Raw genomic sequence first — 15,637 nt, 5'->3', positions numbered from 1 at the left:
CAGGCTTCCTCAGTAGCCTTCCCTGGATCAACCACCAGGTTGACTTGATGCTTTGTTTTGTTTCTTTTGCCAATATGCTTTCAGCCTGCTCATGACTGTTCTTCAGAGACATCTCTTCACACTCTATCCATTTCTTGTTGTAGGGAGCAACCTTCAGCCACTCCTTCCTAGCCTGTCCCTTCTTTCTTAACAGCCTGTAGCCGTCCACAGCCACACTCCAGCTGTGGAAGTTTTCCCTCCAAGTTTCAGTAATGGCAACTAAGTTGTATCTTCCTAGCAGCACAGAGGCTTCCAACTCTGCTTGTGTGTTGCCTGTGCTGTGTGCATTTAAGGTGATGCAACTTGCTAAAAAGGTAAAGATGGTGTGGGTGTTCGGTAATTAGTTGTGTGATCAATTTTTTCCCTTTTTTTCATGTCTGACGATAGTTACTCAGTAACAGGAAAGTCCTCTTCCTCTTGTATCTGATGCTTCTGCCATTGATTTCCTTTTTTAAGTTAACAATAGGAGGAAATTAAATTTAATAGTCAAATTCAATATCCAGAAGTAAAAGCAATTTTAAACGGTAGGTTTTATTTATACAAATGAGCTGCTTCCAGGCTGTTTTATTGTCAGAGCTTTCACTTCCTTTTCAGTTAGTGCTAATGGTTGTTCACATCGTTGAACCATTGTTGTATTGAAAATGGATAACAGTTTTACATATTAAAAAGAAAACCTTCAGGTTTTGCTGCATTGGTGGACAAGTGGGACACTTCAGATTTCTCTGAAGTGCATGACAGAGAGCAGAAATGCTATAATATAGGTATATTATAGCTATAATATAGGTATATGAATATTATATTAATATACCTATATATTAATATAGGTGCTATAATACAGGTATATTAATATTATAGCTATATTATAATATATTATATAATTATATAAATATAATATAAATAATATATCTATAATTATATAAATATATTATATAATATACCTATATTAAAGCTATAATATAGGTATATTAATATTATAGCTATATTATAATATAGCTATAATATAGGTATATTAATATAGATATATATATTAGGACCTGTATTATTCACGTGCGGAAGGACAGGATGCAGAGAAGACAGAACATTGTGTTGTTACGGTGATAAACCTGTATGGTTTCTGTCTAGGATTTTTCAGTCTTCATACTGTGATTTAAAAGTCTTTCTCATAGGTAGGGGACCCTACAGGTTGATGTTCAGGTCTCCAGAATTTAGTAGCAGATGACACAGGAAAATACTTAACCTGAAGGCAGTTTACAGTGTAACTGCGAACTTCCGTACCTGAGTAAACACTGCAACACCCAGCAAGGTTAAAAGGTCATCTCCATGGTGTGCTATGTTGGGCTTTGTTAAAATTGCTGCAAGGAGGGATCTATCCAAAAATGTAGAGCTGAAGCATCTGTGTCAAATCCCAACTTTTTCTGTAGATGGCTTTTTCTTAGGACAAGGAGCATCTAAGAGTATTTCCCCAATATGCTTTGGAGTTTTACTGGGCTAGCCATATAAGATAGAGCAGTAGGGACAGGTGAAGTGGATATCTTTCTATTGCCCAATACTGTTGTGTGGATTTTTTTATTTTAGACACATGAGTTTTGGAAGAATCATTGTTGTGTTTAGTCTTCTATCCACAGTTTACCATGAAATTAGTTTTTTATTTGTATTTATTATACTTATATCTATAATCTGTGGATCATGCACCTGGCTGCTTCATGTAATTATCTGAATTTTCCAAACTTTAAACATCCAATGGAGAGAAGCTGTGTCTGGAGATGAAAATGTTGCCGTTTATTTGCCTGAGTGTAACTTCTTTTCTAAGATTCTAGCAAGTTCATCTTCATGAAGGAAAGCAGAAGTCAAAGTGAAATATATTCACATTGTACAGAATAAGAATCTCTTAGGTACAGATGTACCTAATAATAATCTCTTGCCATTGTGTTCTTGAAGAAGTTTAATAATCTCTTGCTATTTTATTCTTGAAGAAGTTTTATTTTTAGAGGTGCTGGTGTGGAGAAAGGTAGTACTTGATGACACTACTGATCTTCTTATTTAAATAACTTATGCTCACGACCAAACCTATATAAAATTTTATTTCCCATATAAAGGTTAAATACGTGCTTGAGATGAGATCAACAAAACCGGTCTGGTCAGTTGTGTGAAGACCCATACTCTGATGTCGTGATGTTTATTTTCTTTATCTTTGTAGTCATTTTTACGTGCACTTGCTCCTTGCCTCATTTATTTATATAGTCTAGGAGTTCTTTTTCGTATTAAAGTGTGTGACCATGGGAAAAGATGAAGTATTAAAGCTTCCATAGAACTTAAAAGCTCACCACATGCTTTCTGTCTTTAACACTCTATATTTATTGCCTGTTTTGGTGAATGCAAAGATTAATGAAACAAACGGGATCCATTGCTGCTGGTTAAAGAGGGAAACTTGAAAAAATACTTTCATAGTAGGTTTTTTATCTTCTTGTTGTTAGAATTAGACTTAGGCTGAATAAGGGCAGCTGACTCGAGCAGGAACTCTTGTGACCTACTCGGTTGAGAGCTCTGCTAAATGCATGTGGTCTGCTGTGTTTTACCAGCAGAGCCTGGGCTGCCCAGAGCAGAGCCAGGGAACGAGAGTGATGATCCATGTTAGCCTGTAGTACCTCAGGGGGACAATAAAAAATATTACTGCTGTGAATAATAAAATATTACTGCTGTGAATAATAAAATATTACTGCTGTGAAGTGCTCCATGGCTGGGCCCACTGGGTGCCACGGTGGGCGAGTTGTGCATTTGCCTTCCAAAATTGTTAAAGGGTGGTTGCAGTGCATTGTATTGTATAGGAACCCGCTGAAAAACCTTCCAGCATATGAGCAACAGTGAATCAAAATTTAATGTAATGTTCCTCCCCACCCCCAGTGCAGCCTTGAAATTCTAGTTAAAGGAAAACAATGAAACTGCTAAGTGTCTGTATTCTGCATTTCATGCCTGATTTTGAAGGTCATTAAGGCAGTACTTTTTATAAAGGCAGCTGTCAGTATGGATGGTGTGCTGTTTAATCTTTAAATGCTTTTTAATTGTTTTTATTGGTTCTTGTTTTGTCTACTTGCATTTTTAGAGTGGATGTGAACTAAATGGATAAATATAAAGTAATCAAATATAAATGCTTTTTGCAGGCACTTTTGAGCTGACGTCTTTCATTGAATACCAGGATTGGTAAGATCATGGACACATACGCCAGGGCTCAGGGCACTCGCATGAAATCAAGAATATCTGTTGAAAAGGTAATTATGTGTGTTTAAATTAAAAAAAAGTACTTCTGAGTTTCTTTATCTAATAATGAAGCAAGTGAACTGGTTTATTTGGGTTTTTTGTGTGTGGGGGTTTTTCAATATGTTTTAATTTTGGTTGTTTGATGTTTCAAGGAGACAAAGAAGATGCTTTTGCTTTGCATTCTGGTGTATTTAGTGTAACTGAACTGAGAGATAGCATCATTTAAGGAAATGCTTTTGTCTTTTAAGATGATGTGATAAAATTGTGATGTATTAATTTCCTAGAATCGCCTTGTTTATTAGAATATAGCTTTTATTTTAGAGCAGACTTTTTGTGTTTATATATAATAAATTAAAATATGACTACATAGTCTTACTGAATTCTGTGAAGCCTGTATTAGGGCTTACTTGTAATATCCTTCGATCTTGGTGTCCCGTCTGATTTATCCTAATGTTTTTGCATTAACATTTAGGAAATGCATTGGTGAAAAAGAAAAATATATCTAGCACTTACAAAGGATGTTAGGGGGGATTTCTAATATTAAATTTATTTATTTTTTAAAATTTTGTCACTTCAACTTGGAGAACATAAATACTCTTCCTAAAATTTTCTTACAACTTCTATAAGCGCTTAATAAAGTGAAAGTTGCAGTTTATCTTGAAGGAATAAATTTATTTATCTAACTGTATTTCTCTAAGTAGTTGAACACAGATGAGTAATTTTCTAGGTCTTCTTTGGCTATTAATAAACTTCCTTATTTGCAAGTTGCTGCAACAGTAAGAGGAGAAACTGAGCAAGGAAGCATCCTATCACGTGAAAATTACAGTATTTTATTTCAGGAGCAGATTTTGTTGTTTTAAAGAAACGGTGTCTGTGGTGTATGTCCTGTTTGAAGGCAGAGGAAAGGTGGTGTGAGACAGCCAAGCTGGTAGTCAGTTGTTCCAGGTCCTGAATGGAATGTTGACTGCCATACATTATGCAGTTTGTAATTATGGGTGATAATCTTTCACTTTAAGACACATGGTATAAAACGTTGTATTTTATTGGTTTATGAGAACTCTTCAGTTCAAAAAGAGATCTTCAACTCTAATCAAGTAATTTTGCATCCTTAATCTGAACATAAACTTACTTTTAAAAGACTTTTTAAAATCTGCCCTTTATTTGTTTTTCTGTTTCAATTTATTAAACAAAACAAATACCACCCTCCCTGCCCCACCAGATTTTTAGACCTGTGGGTTACAGAAGCATCTGTCTAATAATGACAGTGACTCCTTACTGAGTCTAATAGTTGCTTAAAATATTACTGCTGTGAAGTGCTCCATTGATTGCTCTTAAGCATTCTTGACTGTGTGGTTCTAGAAACATTAATTCAACCCTTCCTGCAGAATTCTGCATCTTCCTGCAGCCAGACTCCATTGATCTATGGCTGCCTGCTCTTGATGTTTACCTGTGAGGTGTCTATTTAGATTGTGGTGTGGAACTTTCATTCTCTTAGAGCCAGGCAGTGTGGTGGTCAGAACTGCACTGTGTTTCACCTTCTGTTGATTTACAGAAGATTGCAGTCTGAGTCCTGTCCTCTTCGTAATACTGTGTCACAGCTAACAGGAATTGTTGCAGTAGTAGCTCTTAAAAGTCAATGCACAGTTATGGTGTGCATATTTAAAGCCTTAGTTTCTATTTTTACAAAATTTCCTCAGAATATTCAGTCCCTTTAAATCTTAGAGCAGATGAAATCAGGAAGAGCTGCTTTGTTATTTAAGAGCAGAGAAAGTGTGACTGTCCAGCACTGCACTTAGTTCTCTAGAGATTGTGGCATCTTAAAGGTTGTTTGAAATGCTAGAAAGCAGTTATTTTATAAAACATTTCATGAGACCAAATATCTCTTCCAATGTACAGTGATGGATTTGTTGATAATGACTTCTCTATTTGTTGGAACAATGCAAATCTTTGAATTGCTCAGCTGAGCTAGAGCTGTGACAAGAATTTCCACTGTTCGTGTCTGAGCTCCTTGACAGTATTTTTGGTTTTCCCCTGGCAAAACTTAGTAAATTTGAAATCTGTGCTTGTGATCAAATAGGATTTCTGGCAAGAATTTATGTGAGGAAAGAATACTAAGTCCTAGAGGCCTACCAAATAGAGCTTTACAGATTGCTTGGGTGTTCTTTGCCCGTATGTTTATGTACGTTGGAAGTGTAGTAGTTATAAAAGAAATTACATCCTTTCGTTGGAGATGACCTCTTGTCCTTATCTAAACTGAGCTGATAGTCTTGGGAGCTTGCTAGTTTTCAGTTTTTAATGTAGTTGCATCTCCTAGTTCAGGATTGTGAGAGAACCTTTGTCATTGTCTGTTGGATAGGAGAATTTCTCTGAAATTCAGGGTCCAGTCCTCTGCTGTCACAAGCACAATTCTGATAACGATAAGAATATCAAAAGCTTACTAAATATAGCCTCTCAGTTAATGAGGGCTTTAAAACACTTCCCCCCAAACCTACTTCTGGTTTTGTTTTGGCTTTTTAAACCACACTGCAGTAATAACTAAGACTTATAAATTTCAGGCTAAAGCTATTCACAGCAAATTTATACCTGTTCGTTTATGCATATCCTTATTCTTCTGCTTAAATAATTTCTATTCCTTTGCTGATGTTCACCCTTCTTATTTTTTTACAATGGGTGATCTGTCCTCTGTTAGCCTTGGTTTTTGGAAACTGTGTAAACTAAGGTTTTAGTCTGCTTCTGTATGAAAGCCTCTGCATTCCAGTGATTATCCTTCATAGTCCTAGTTTCTCTGCTTGTTATGAGTTAATCTTCTTTTTACATGTGGATAATACTGTATGTGCAATTACACAGGATGTCCTTCTCAGTGACTCTGATGTCAGTTCTTTCACTAAAGGATGCATGCTTGCTATTTTCAGTGCAGTATCATATTGGCTGTTCATTCATTGCTATGCCATGATCAAGAAATCAATTAAGGTATTTTATTTCCCAGCTTGTGAGTTTGCAATTCAATTTTAAAGCTTGCTTTTAGTTTTTAAGGACATAAATTTGTGTTTCTTGTGGTTGTTTTTTAAAAGTCATGCTGAGCAAGTTCTGTATGATTTGTTGCTCTCCTTCTTAGCTGATGACACCTGCTTACTCCAAATTATCAGCAGTCTTTATTTCATGTTTACTTTTTTTCCTCATTAAATTTATTAATGATGATGATGCTTGGCATCAGTCTCAAGATAAATTTTGAAGAAGTTGCTTACTGACCTATATCAACTCTTCTCAAAACCTTCCTTTTATTAGCGCCATCCAGGCAAAGTCTTCATTTCCAAAACCAGCTCTTTTAGTTAATTCTGTCTTTGTCTGGTTTTGTTAATGCTTCATATATTTAAGTGATCTACAGAAGTCCAGATAGATGGGATTTTTTCTTCTGTGTATATAGTGTGCCTGTTAATTTCCTGTTAATGTGCCTGTTAATAATGGTTATTATTTTCACATTCTGAGTTTTTTTTATATTCCTTAATATGATCTGGAAAACATATCTCACTTCACTCCTCCTCATTTTAGCTATGGGTATTTTATCTCTTCAGTTGCATAGCGCCGCCGTGGGCTACCAGAAGTGCATGTAGCCTTGAATGCTGGTCCTTCTAGACCTTAGGGAGATTTTTCCAATTGTTTCATCTTTCTTCTTCTCCCAGTTCAACTTAATATTCTCCAAAATGTTGAATTGACCTTTACCTCAGTAGTTTCTCGTTTCTCATACCGTGCTCTGGTTCTTAGTTACCCATTCTGCCTTTCAGATGTTGAACTAGGGAAAGGTACTTGTTTGTAAATGAGGTGTGTGTAATAGTTTGCAGCTTTAGAAAAGCCAACTAGAGAATAACAATGATCCCTTCAGTGCTCAAACTGGAGCACTGTTGGCTTGCAGAAAATTAGCAAGTCATGTTGTATGAATTTCTTTTTTTCCCTAATTACTATTTTGAATGTTGTGACTGATTAAATTATTATAAAAGCTGAAAATTAGACATTTCAACATGCTTGTTTGGCTTCACAAGTTACTTTTGTACAAGATGAATGAAGGAATTACCAGGGAACAGTCTTTATGCAACAATTGGTATTGCAGCCTCCTGTAAATTTGGAAGATGCAGAGAATCAGAGAAAGGCAGTGACAGCATTCTTAGTAAAGTACAGAGTAGTAGCTAAACATGTGGGGGCAAGGGAATAGATAAAAGTGGAAATTAGGTGAGCGCTTCATTAATTTATTTCAAATGACCCAATAACTGCCTAAAATACTATATGAAATAGTTCAGCTGTTACTTTTCTATAAAAGTTACTGTTTTGACTTCCTTAGTGTCACTTGACCTTGGCTGTCAGTGTGGCAGTCCAAGCCTTGTTGGCTAGTATTCTGAAAGGTATTTTGGCAATTTCAAAGATCCTGGAGTTCTGTTTTACTTTTGTCTGTTCATTCTAGAAGTGCTTCCCTAATTTCGTGTTGCCATGAGCATAACCACAGTGACACTGGCCCTGCTCTAATAATTTGGCTTTCAACATAGTACCATTTGATACTGCTTTTTATACAGAGTAAAAATAAAATCTTTATTGAGGTTTAACTGTAATATGTAAAATCACTTTTTACTATAAAGGGATTGTTTTTGTTGTGGGAGTACCAGAAATGTGAAACATTCTCTGTCCAAATTTGGCTATTTAGCACTTCTACTATTGTTTGAGAAGCTAGGCAAATTTGAAATACTTTGTCATAAGTTGGACACACTGATTTCTCATGTCATTTTTAACAGGGCAGTCTTATAGAGAATAATTATTGGGTTAATAATTTTTAACCATCTGATGTTTTTATTTGTCTTCTTAACCTTCCAGTTTGCTAGAGAAGATGAAAATTTTAAATTAAAAAAAGAAGAGATTGCTGACTTCCTAAAAACAATTCAGATGTTATTGTCCTTTTTTTAGAAGCTGAGTGAACCAGTTTTTGTTGTTCTGTAGTCTTATTTGCCTTCATAGTGTTGATTCTTTTGTTCTGCTATGCTTTGTTACCCTGGAATAAAGTCTTGGATTCTTCAGCCTTTTTTAGCCATCCCTGAGTGCTTGCATGTCCCCATGAGTGTGATTACAAGAAATGTTACAAGAAGTATTTACATGGGATTAAGTTACAGTTGTTTCATATTCTTCATGGAATGGGAAAGAGTGTATGTAGATTTTCTTGGGCATTTTTGTTTGTTTTTTCTTCCCCTCTGACTTCTGAAGCCACCTCCACTACTTCTCTTGGCTAAAATTGCTTTTTATCCTATTTAAGGAAAAGGTGATGGAAAAGTTCCATATAGAGGTTACAATGCAAGGAATAGATGGGATTTTAATTTCTTCTTGCATTCATCTGTTCTTTTTTCCCGTGTATTCTCATCTTTCTTTTTATTTTTTTTTTAAATGGAGAATGTCAAACTATTTTGGTATAAAAGTATTGCTTGAAGAAAATGTACGTGCTTCAGCTTAATGTCCTGAAGTAAATTCAAACTTTATACCTGGTGATTTATGTACAAAATAATTTGAAATAATTATCAGAATAGCAAAACTTCTGGAGAGCAGAGAATAGATGGATGGACCATTTATCTGCAACTGAACATGCAATTTTCTTAAATTTTTTTCATTGTTTTTCAGAGTTTTGGTGAAAGTATCCTGCACTCTATGAAGTCACTGCTACACAGCAGGAAAGAGTTATGCAATGTATCAGCAGAGGAATGCTTAAATCAGGAAGAACAAGATAATTTTATTGAGGTTTGCCATAATATTCCCACTTTTTTATATTTTGTGGCTATGGTAGAAAGCAATGTCTCTTGAAACAGTATGGAAAGCTGCAGGATAGTAAATAGGAACAATGCTGCAAGTTACTGGCCTTAAAATTTATGCCCCCTATTGTCATTCTTGAATTTAGTCACTGGAGTCTTAAAAAGGCTGTAACATTTCAAGGTGACATTTCTCTGCTTCGGAGGATTTGTGAAACTAGAAAAACCAGGGTGTGTAAATAGATGACTTGGGTGTACTGCATTTGTGAGCACTGCTGTGATTAAGGTTGTATAGATGATATCCTAACAAAGTAGCAGAATGCTTTGATTGAGGTCTGAAGATTAAAGCTGAAGCCTCAGAATTGCAGGTCTAGACTTATTTTATATGATTATGAATGGTCTGAAAGCTGGACAAGGTCTGGATGAAGTAGACCTGACAGAATGTGGGACTGTCTAGGTAAATCTGAAGCTATAAGGAGGAATTACTAGAACTGTTTGAGTTACAAGGGTAACAGCAACTTCCCCAAAGGGAAAAGAAAAAAGTAAAAGCAATGTATACCATGTACCTTGTATTGTGGGTTTTACAAGACTTCTAATTAGTAGTTAACAGGTCTCACAAGGAGCTTAGAGGAGAGGCTGACCTGAACAGGCCCTGCAGAGAACCTGAGATAGGGAGAAGTGAAGCAAAGGCAGCTGAGGAAGTGGTTAGGAGAGACTGATAATTGCATAAGCAGTAGCAAGAGGCAGATTGATGAGTTGGGTTTGCCTGGATAACACCAGAGGTTGTGTAACTGAATGGATACAGTCAAGGGTTGAGAATGGATACAGTCAAGGGTTGAGACATTTGGGAAGCAGGCAAGAAACTGAATTTGTGAAGGTTGAAAGCTATGACAGATTAAGGTAAGGAGGAAGAGCTATGCAGTGGAGGTGTGAGCAAAATCTTGTCTTTATCTGATGAGGTAGACCATGCTTTAGAATCAATGAAAGTTTTCTTTTGTCTTGTAGAAAATACCTGACAAATAGCTGGGAACATGTTTTATATGCCTGCAGTGATGGTCCCTGTGGCAAAAGATAGCTGACTATATTTAGTTACATTATGAGATCTACCAATTAAGAGCCCTCTGGTTGAAATGAAATACCTGTCACAGAACAGGTATTTTTTCCTTATGAAAATACAGGAAAAGGTACTTGTATGGAATATGATGTTAGAAATATGATGGCTTCAGATAGCCTTCAAATACAGTGTCTCATACACTTATTTTTAGTTTAAAGAAAGGACTTGTGTTACTGATGACCTTTTCCTTGGCCTACTCCCCAACAACTTTTGAACTGATGTACTAACTTCTGACATGTTCAAGGTATTAAAAGGTGATTTTTTTTTTCTGTGAAAACTGGAGTTTGGCTACAACAAAGAGATCCAGATTAGCCTCGTCATTGAGGCAAACATGGACAGACTCAGTAGTGGTCTCCTTGACAGCTGTCTGCTGATCTCACAGTGTAATACTGCCCTTCATTTGTGTGAAGCTATGACTCCTGCTCACTGCCTTGTCACTCACAGTGAGTTATCCCATTTGAGAAGATAAGGGTTGGAATCATTATCTTGAGGAAGAGGAAGGGACATGTAAGAAGACAAAAAAAAAACCCCACCCATTAAAGAAAACAAAGCAAAACTGCCAAAAAATCCCAAACAGCCACAAACTCTAGAGCCTCTCAAAATGTTCTTTAGAGAACTAGGTTTTTTTCCTCAGGTAGCTTGTTTGATGTTTTGCCCCTTCTGTGTAGTAATTCAGTTCATATTGTGCTGATAAAAGTTCATACTGTACAGATAAAAAATGTAGAAGTTGAAGAATGTCTTGCAGGTGTTGTGCAGATGAATTGTGTAGGAGTTGAAGAGTAACGTTGCTCAAACGGGATTGTTTCACAGTTAACACAGTGAATACGGTGCTGCAGAGGTGTAATTTGTCTGGAGCTATTTGGAATGCTATGGGGAAGCATTATTTCCTTTATGATCTTGTCATACCTGACATAAGGATAAGTGGATTTAAGCAGGAAGATGTTAACTGGAAGAATAAGATCTTTTTTTCAACATGAAACCCCGTGAAATAAACAAGACAGAATTTTTCATAGTATGATTTCAGTTGAAAATAAAGTTTGGGTTTCTTTTTTACTCACACTTTGAAAGGACAAATTCAAAACACAAAAAAAGTTCAAAATAGAATTGTGGCCATTTCTTTTTCCTAGCTCTGTACTTACAGAGATTCTTTGTTTATAAAAGCAGGTAGCTGAACCAGTTAATAATATATCAATATAAACATAGTGATGTTCTTTGGAGTAACTGGAGTAGCTGCTGCGAATTTATGAGTTATGGTTTAAAAATCAGTCTATTGCATAGTGCTCTGAAAAAATGGGAAGCATATAAAACTAAATTTCAGACATCAGTGGAAGTATTTAGTCTCTGCAAAGCTTATTTTCTGACACCCTTGTTTTGAAAATAAATGTCTTGGTTTTTTTTCTTTTTTTTGAGTATGCAGATGGCCTCTGGATTTGTTGTTAGGGAAATAAATGAGAACTAAGGAAATCTAATGTATGAAGCAGAGTTTGAGCAATGACTGACTTTCTTCAGTCTTTTCGTTTTGAATGGTACAAAACACCTGTAGACAGAAAAGAGGAACAAGATGTGATAAAATATCTCCCTAGTTCAAAAGCACAAAGCAAACAGCTGAGGTAAAACTGTTATTTCTGGCATACTTTAGGTTCCTGAGCCTGACAAGACCTTTTTTTTTTTTTTTTTTGGTAGGTTGAATATTTTAATTCTTTTATGTTAGGGTTCGTTTACTGGGCAATGGCATGCGAACATGTGGCTTAAGTAATCTGTTGTGTTTTGGCCTCAGGCTCATCAATTTACATGGTAAATTGCATAATGTGTTGGCTTTATGCTTTATTCAGTATATCCAAATGTATAACAGTTTATCAGCATGGACGGATTTCAGACTGGAACTGAATGTGCCCAGCCTGAAGCAAGGACGGATGAGCACCGATCTTTGCAAAATCATCTTTATTTCAACAGATGTAATGAGGCTTATATGTGCTGCTCTGTATCTACCAGCCACTAGAATAATTCCTGTGTAGTGAGTTTGAAATGTTGTGAATGTTCTTCAGTCTGATCTGACCTTTCTCAAGTCAAATAGTATAGCATTACCATTCTTTATGTATGACTGTGTGCTGCTGTTTGAGCAAGCTGTGCTGCCCTAAGGTATGGTTTTTTGGCAGTAGAATGAAGCTTTAACTTAAAGTCTGCTGAATTTTTAACTCTTAAATATCTGCAGCCAACAAAAAAAAGTTACTGTACTTGACTGAATTCTTGTATTTATTTTACAGATTACATTTATAGGTTTTGCGGAAGGGATGGGAACTGCTCACTTGCAGGTGCAGTATATATCTATCTATATGGGAAAATTCCTTCTAAGTAGCTCCTAAATTTTTAGATGGAGGAATTTGGTGTTCAAGAAATGGAATAGATGTATCCTAAGTATTTAAAAGCCTAAGTTTCAAATGTCATTGAAAGGTTGAAAAGAATTATTTTAATATGATAATCAGTGTTATATATATATATATATATATATATATATATATATATATATATATATATATATATATATATTTACAATATTACCTGGGTCAGTCTTTGTATTAGGATGCTCTAGAACAACTTAAATGCAATGCAGGAGGGTGTTCGGGCGGGAAAGGCCTCCGTTGCTTGTTTTTTTGGTGGGTGCTTTTTTCTTGGTTTGAGTTTTGTTGTTGTTGTTAAAAACTTGTGTGTATCAGTATTTTGATTTGTTATCTTATTCTTAGTTGAGTGGTGCTTATTGATATGGTGCAGTTGCACATGTGAAATGAAACTAAACTTTACTGATCTGACCTCTAGCTGTGAATTGCTGATGGGGGTTTCGAAGTCAGTTTTATGGTTATGTCTTAAGATGTTATTCTGGAGATTTAGATAAGGAAATATTTTTTTAAAAAGGTGGAGTGTAGCAAACTACAAGGGTTATGATGTGCCATTTTCATAAGTAAAGGATTTAGACTTCCTGTGCAATTTACTTATCAGTATAATTCGTAACATACATGTTCACAGTAAAATTCCATGTTTCTGCTCTGTCTAGATCTTAGTAGAGATTGCTTGTAATAGTTTGTTGCTGTTTTAAAATGTAAAACATTTAAAAAATGAAGAAACTTTAGATCCATTTGTGTTCCATATTAGATCAATGTTGCTAATTCTTCAAATTATAATACTAGACATTCTTTCAAGTCTGTGTAAGAGCTGTTTGATTGTTTGGAGTTAGATGGAATGTAGAGAAACAGGTTTATGGAGATTTGCTTTGAACCGTAGGGATCAGTAGTGTTTGGACTGTTGGAAAAAAATTTGGAACTCTTTTGTAGGCCTCTTCTATATTAGACAATCTAAAGGTTGTCCAAGGTCATGTTAAAGAAGTGCCTTGCTCATGTTTTTGTGATAGGGAGCTAGAACAGTGTTCCAGTGAAGCACACAAAGATCATGTAGAGATCCATTGAGAACCATCATTTGCTGAGGTCAGTGCAGCTGGGTATTTTGTATGACCTGCAGCTGCTTTTCAACACTTTGAAGATTTTGCATTATGACTTCTAGGCATCTTCCAAGTATGGACTGAATTAAATCTTGTTTGCACAAGCTTTACATCACAGTTTGAGAGAGTAAGTGGGGGACAGAGTGAGAAGTAGCAAAGAAAAGAAAAACTTCACCAGAATTAGCAGCTGTTAGGATTAGGGGAGGTGTGAAATCAACCCCTTTGTCATTTGCATGCTCTTTTTTTGATTTTGTATTCTCAATGTTTTTTATTTAAATTCAGGAGTTATCAGCTGTTTCTGTAGAGCTTCCAGATGTTCTGAAATCTCTCCAGTTGCGCAAACTAAAAGAAAATGAGGCTGTGTTTCTAAAAGACATAAAGAAAACCTTGGCAAAACCTTATGTCATGAAACATCAGGTAAAATTTTTGTGTCTTCCTGTATGTCAGAAGCATTACATTTTGCCTTCTAAAGAGTCTAGTCGTATTACACACTGTCTTGCTTTTGATTTTGGGCCAACTTAGCCACAGTAGTATTAATATTATATTTCTGTTGTTTCATGAAAACTAACTGTTGTATTGTTTACAGAACATACTTAACAAATATTTAATTATGCTGCTGATCCCATGCTTCTGCTAGGCTATAGTCCCTTTCACTGGCAATTTGGAAAGAATATGAAATTTGTCAACTTACCTATCTCTGCTCTGCTCAGATAGTTTTCATCTTCAGCAGACTTTTTTTGTTGAAACAGAGGTGCCCAAAATTAAGGGAATGTCCAGTGTTCATAAAACTCAGTGATCGCTTTTCTTAAAAAAAAAATATAAATGCTGTTAATGATAGAATTTCCATTGTTTTATTTCTATATTGTTCCCATTATTACCATGCTAATTATATTCTTTCCAATTGCAAACATTGCATATAAGGTTAAAGGTACCTCAAAGAAACAGATATCCTATAAACTGAAATATTATATGGCATAAACATGCTCTGAAATACTGTGTTCCTCCACAAATTTTTAACGTGAATTCTTAATAGAGTCTTGGGTACATGTTATTATGGGTGTGTTACATTATTGCAATGATTTATTCAGAATGCAGACCTTACAAAAATGAAGAAGTCATTCTAGCTATCACTCTACACAAACTGTTGAATTAATTTCCTTGTATTTAAAATATTTTAAAATTATTTGCTCTTCATAAAAATGCACTGAATGAATCCCTTGAAGATTACTGTGTTTGTTTTCTTGTTGCTCTCTTTTTCAAGAATCAGCTTCCCGAAGTGTTTTGTGTGATGAGATTGTCTCCTTCATTCCCAAGGATCAAAGCTGATTATATTTTCACCTTGCTAAGCAAGTATACTGCAGGCATAAGATATGCAGTGGAAATCAACTCTTCAGAAAAACATCAAACAGAGACCACCCATGGAGAAGATGATGACACCAATCAGTCTGTTTCTTCAATTGAGGATGATTTTGTCACTGCTTTCGAACACTTAGATGAAGATGAACCTTCAAAGATACTAAGTACTGGTAAGTTCTTGCATACTTGTAGAAGTTGGAATTTGAAATTTAGGCTTTTAGGATTTAATAAAAAAGTAAATGTAAATAAATTGTAATTTATTTTTACATTAATCATGCTTTGTAAAGGGATATTATGCAATTGAAAAATTAATTTTTTGCTCTTTTCACAAGTTTACCAACTCATGAACAAAAGATTCTAATCTCAGTGTCAGATGGATATCAAATAAAATCTTGTTCTACTTTGTGTGCTAAAAAATACATTAATTTGTCAGTGATTAGGTTTGTATAATAAGATTTAAAGAAAATGAAAGATGGCTTTAATCATGAAAGATGAGCTAGCGTTTTGCAACAATAGTAAACCCAGAAGGTGCCATTAAAATATGTTCAGTTTGCTGTAGTTCTGTGGAAATTTTTCATTTTGAAGCAATCTCTTTTTACATTTTTGGTT

At 35.3% G+C, this 15,637-nt stretch overlaps 1 protein-coding gene across 7 annotated transcripts in view; it reads left to right on the top strand.

Moving 5' to 3' along the window:
- AKAP11 (A-kinase anchoring protein 11) overlaps positions 1 to 15,637 on the top strand; it is a 44,829-nt gene that overhangs the window by 5,941 nt on the left and 23,251 nt on the right. For all 7 annotated transcript variants that reach the window (XM_038133610.1, XM_038133591.1, XM_038133581.1 and 4 more), the window contains exons 2-6: positions 3,198 to 3,305; positions 8,944 to 9,060; positions 12,447 to 12,494; positions 13,955 to 14,089; positions 14,934 to 15,198. In XM_038133610.1, coding sequence (XP_037989538.1) covers positions 3,246 to 3,305; positions 8,944 to 9,060; positions 12,447 to 12,494; positions 13,955 to 14,089; positions 14,934 to 15,198 — 625 coding nt within the window. In that variant the 5' untranslated portion in view covers positions 3,198 to 3,245. The remainder of the gene's footprint in view (positions 1 to 3,197; positions 3,306 to 8,943; positions 9,061 to 12,446; positions 12,495 to 13,954; positions 14,090 to 14,933; positions 15,199 to 15,637) is intronic.

Source organism: Motacilla alba, chromosome 1 (assembly GCF_015832195.1).
Source record: "Motacilla alba alba isolate MOTALB_02 chromosome 1, Motacilla_alba_V1.0_pri, whole genome shotgun sequence".
NCBI lineage: Eukaryota > Metazoa > Chordata > Aves > Passeriformes > Motacillidae > Motacilla > Motacilla alba.
Note: the sequence above shows the minus strand (reverse complement) of the source record. Positions and strands in the feature narration are given on the sequence as shown.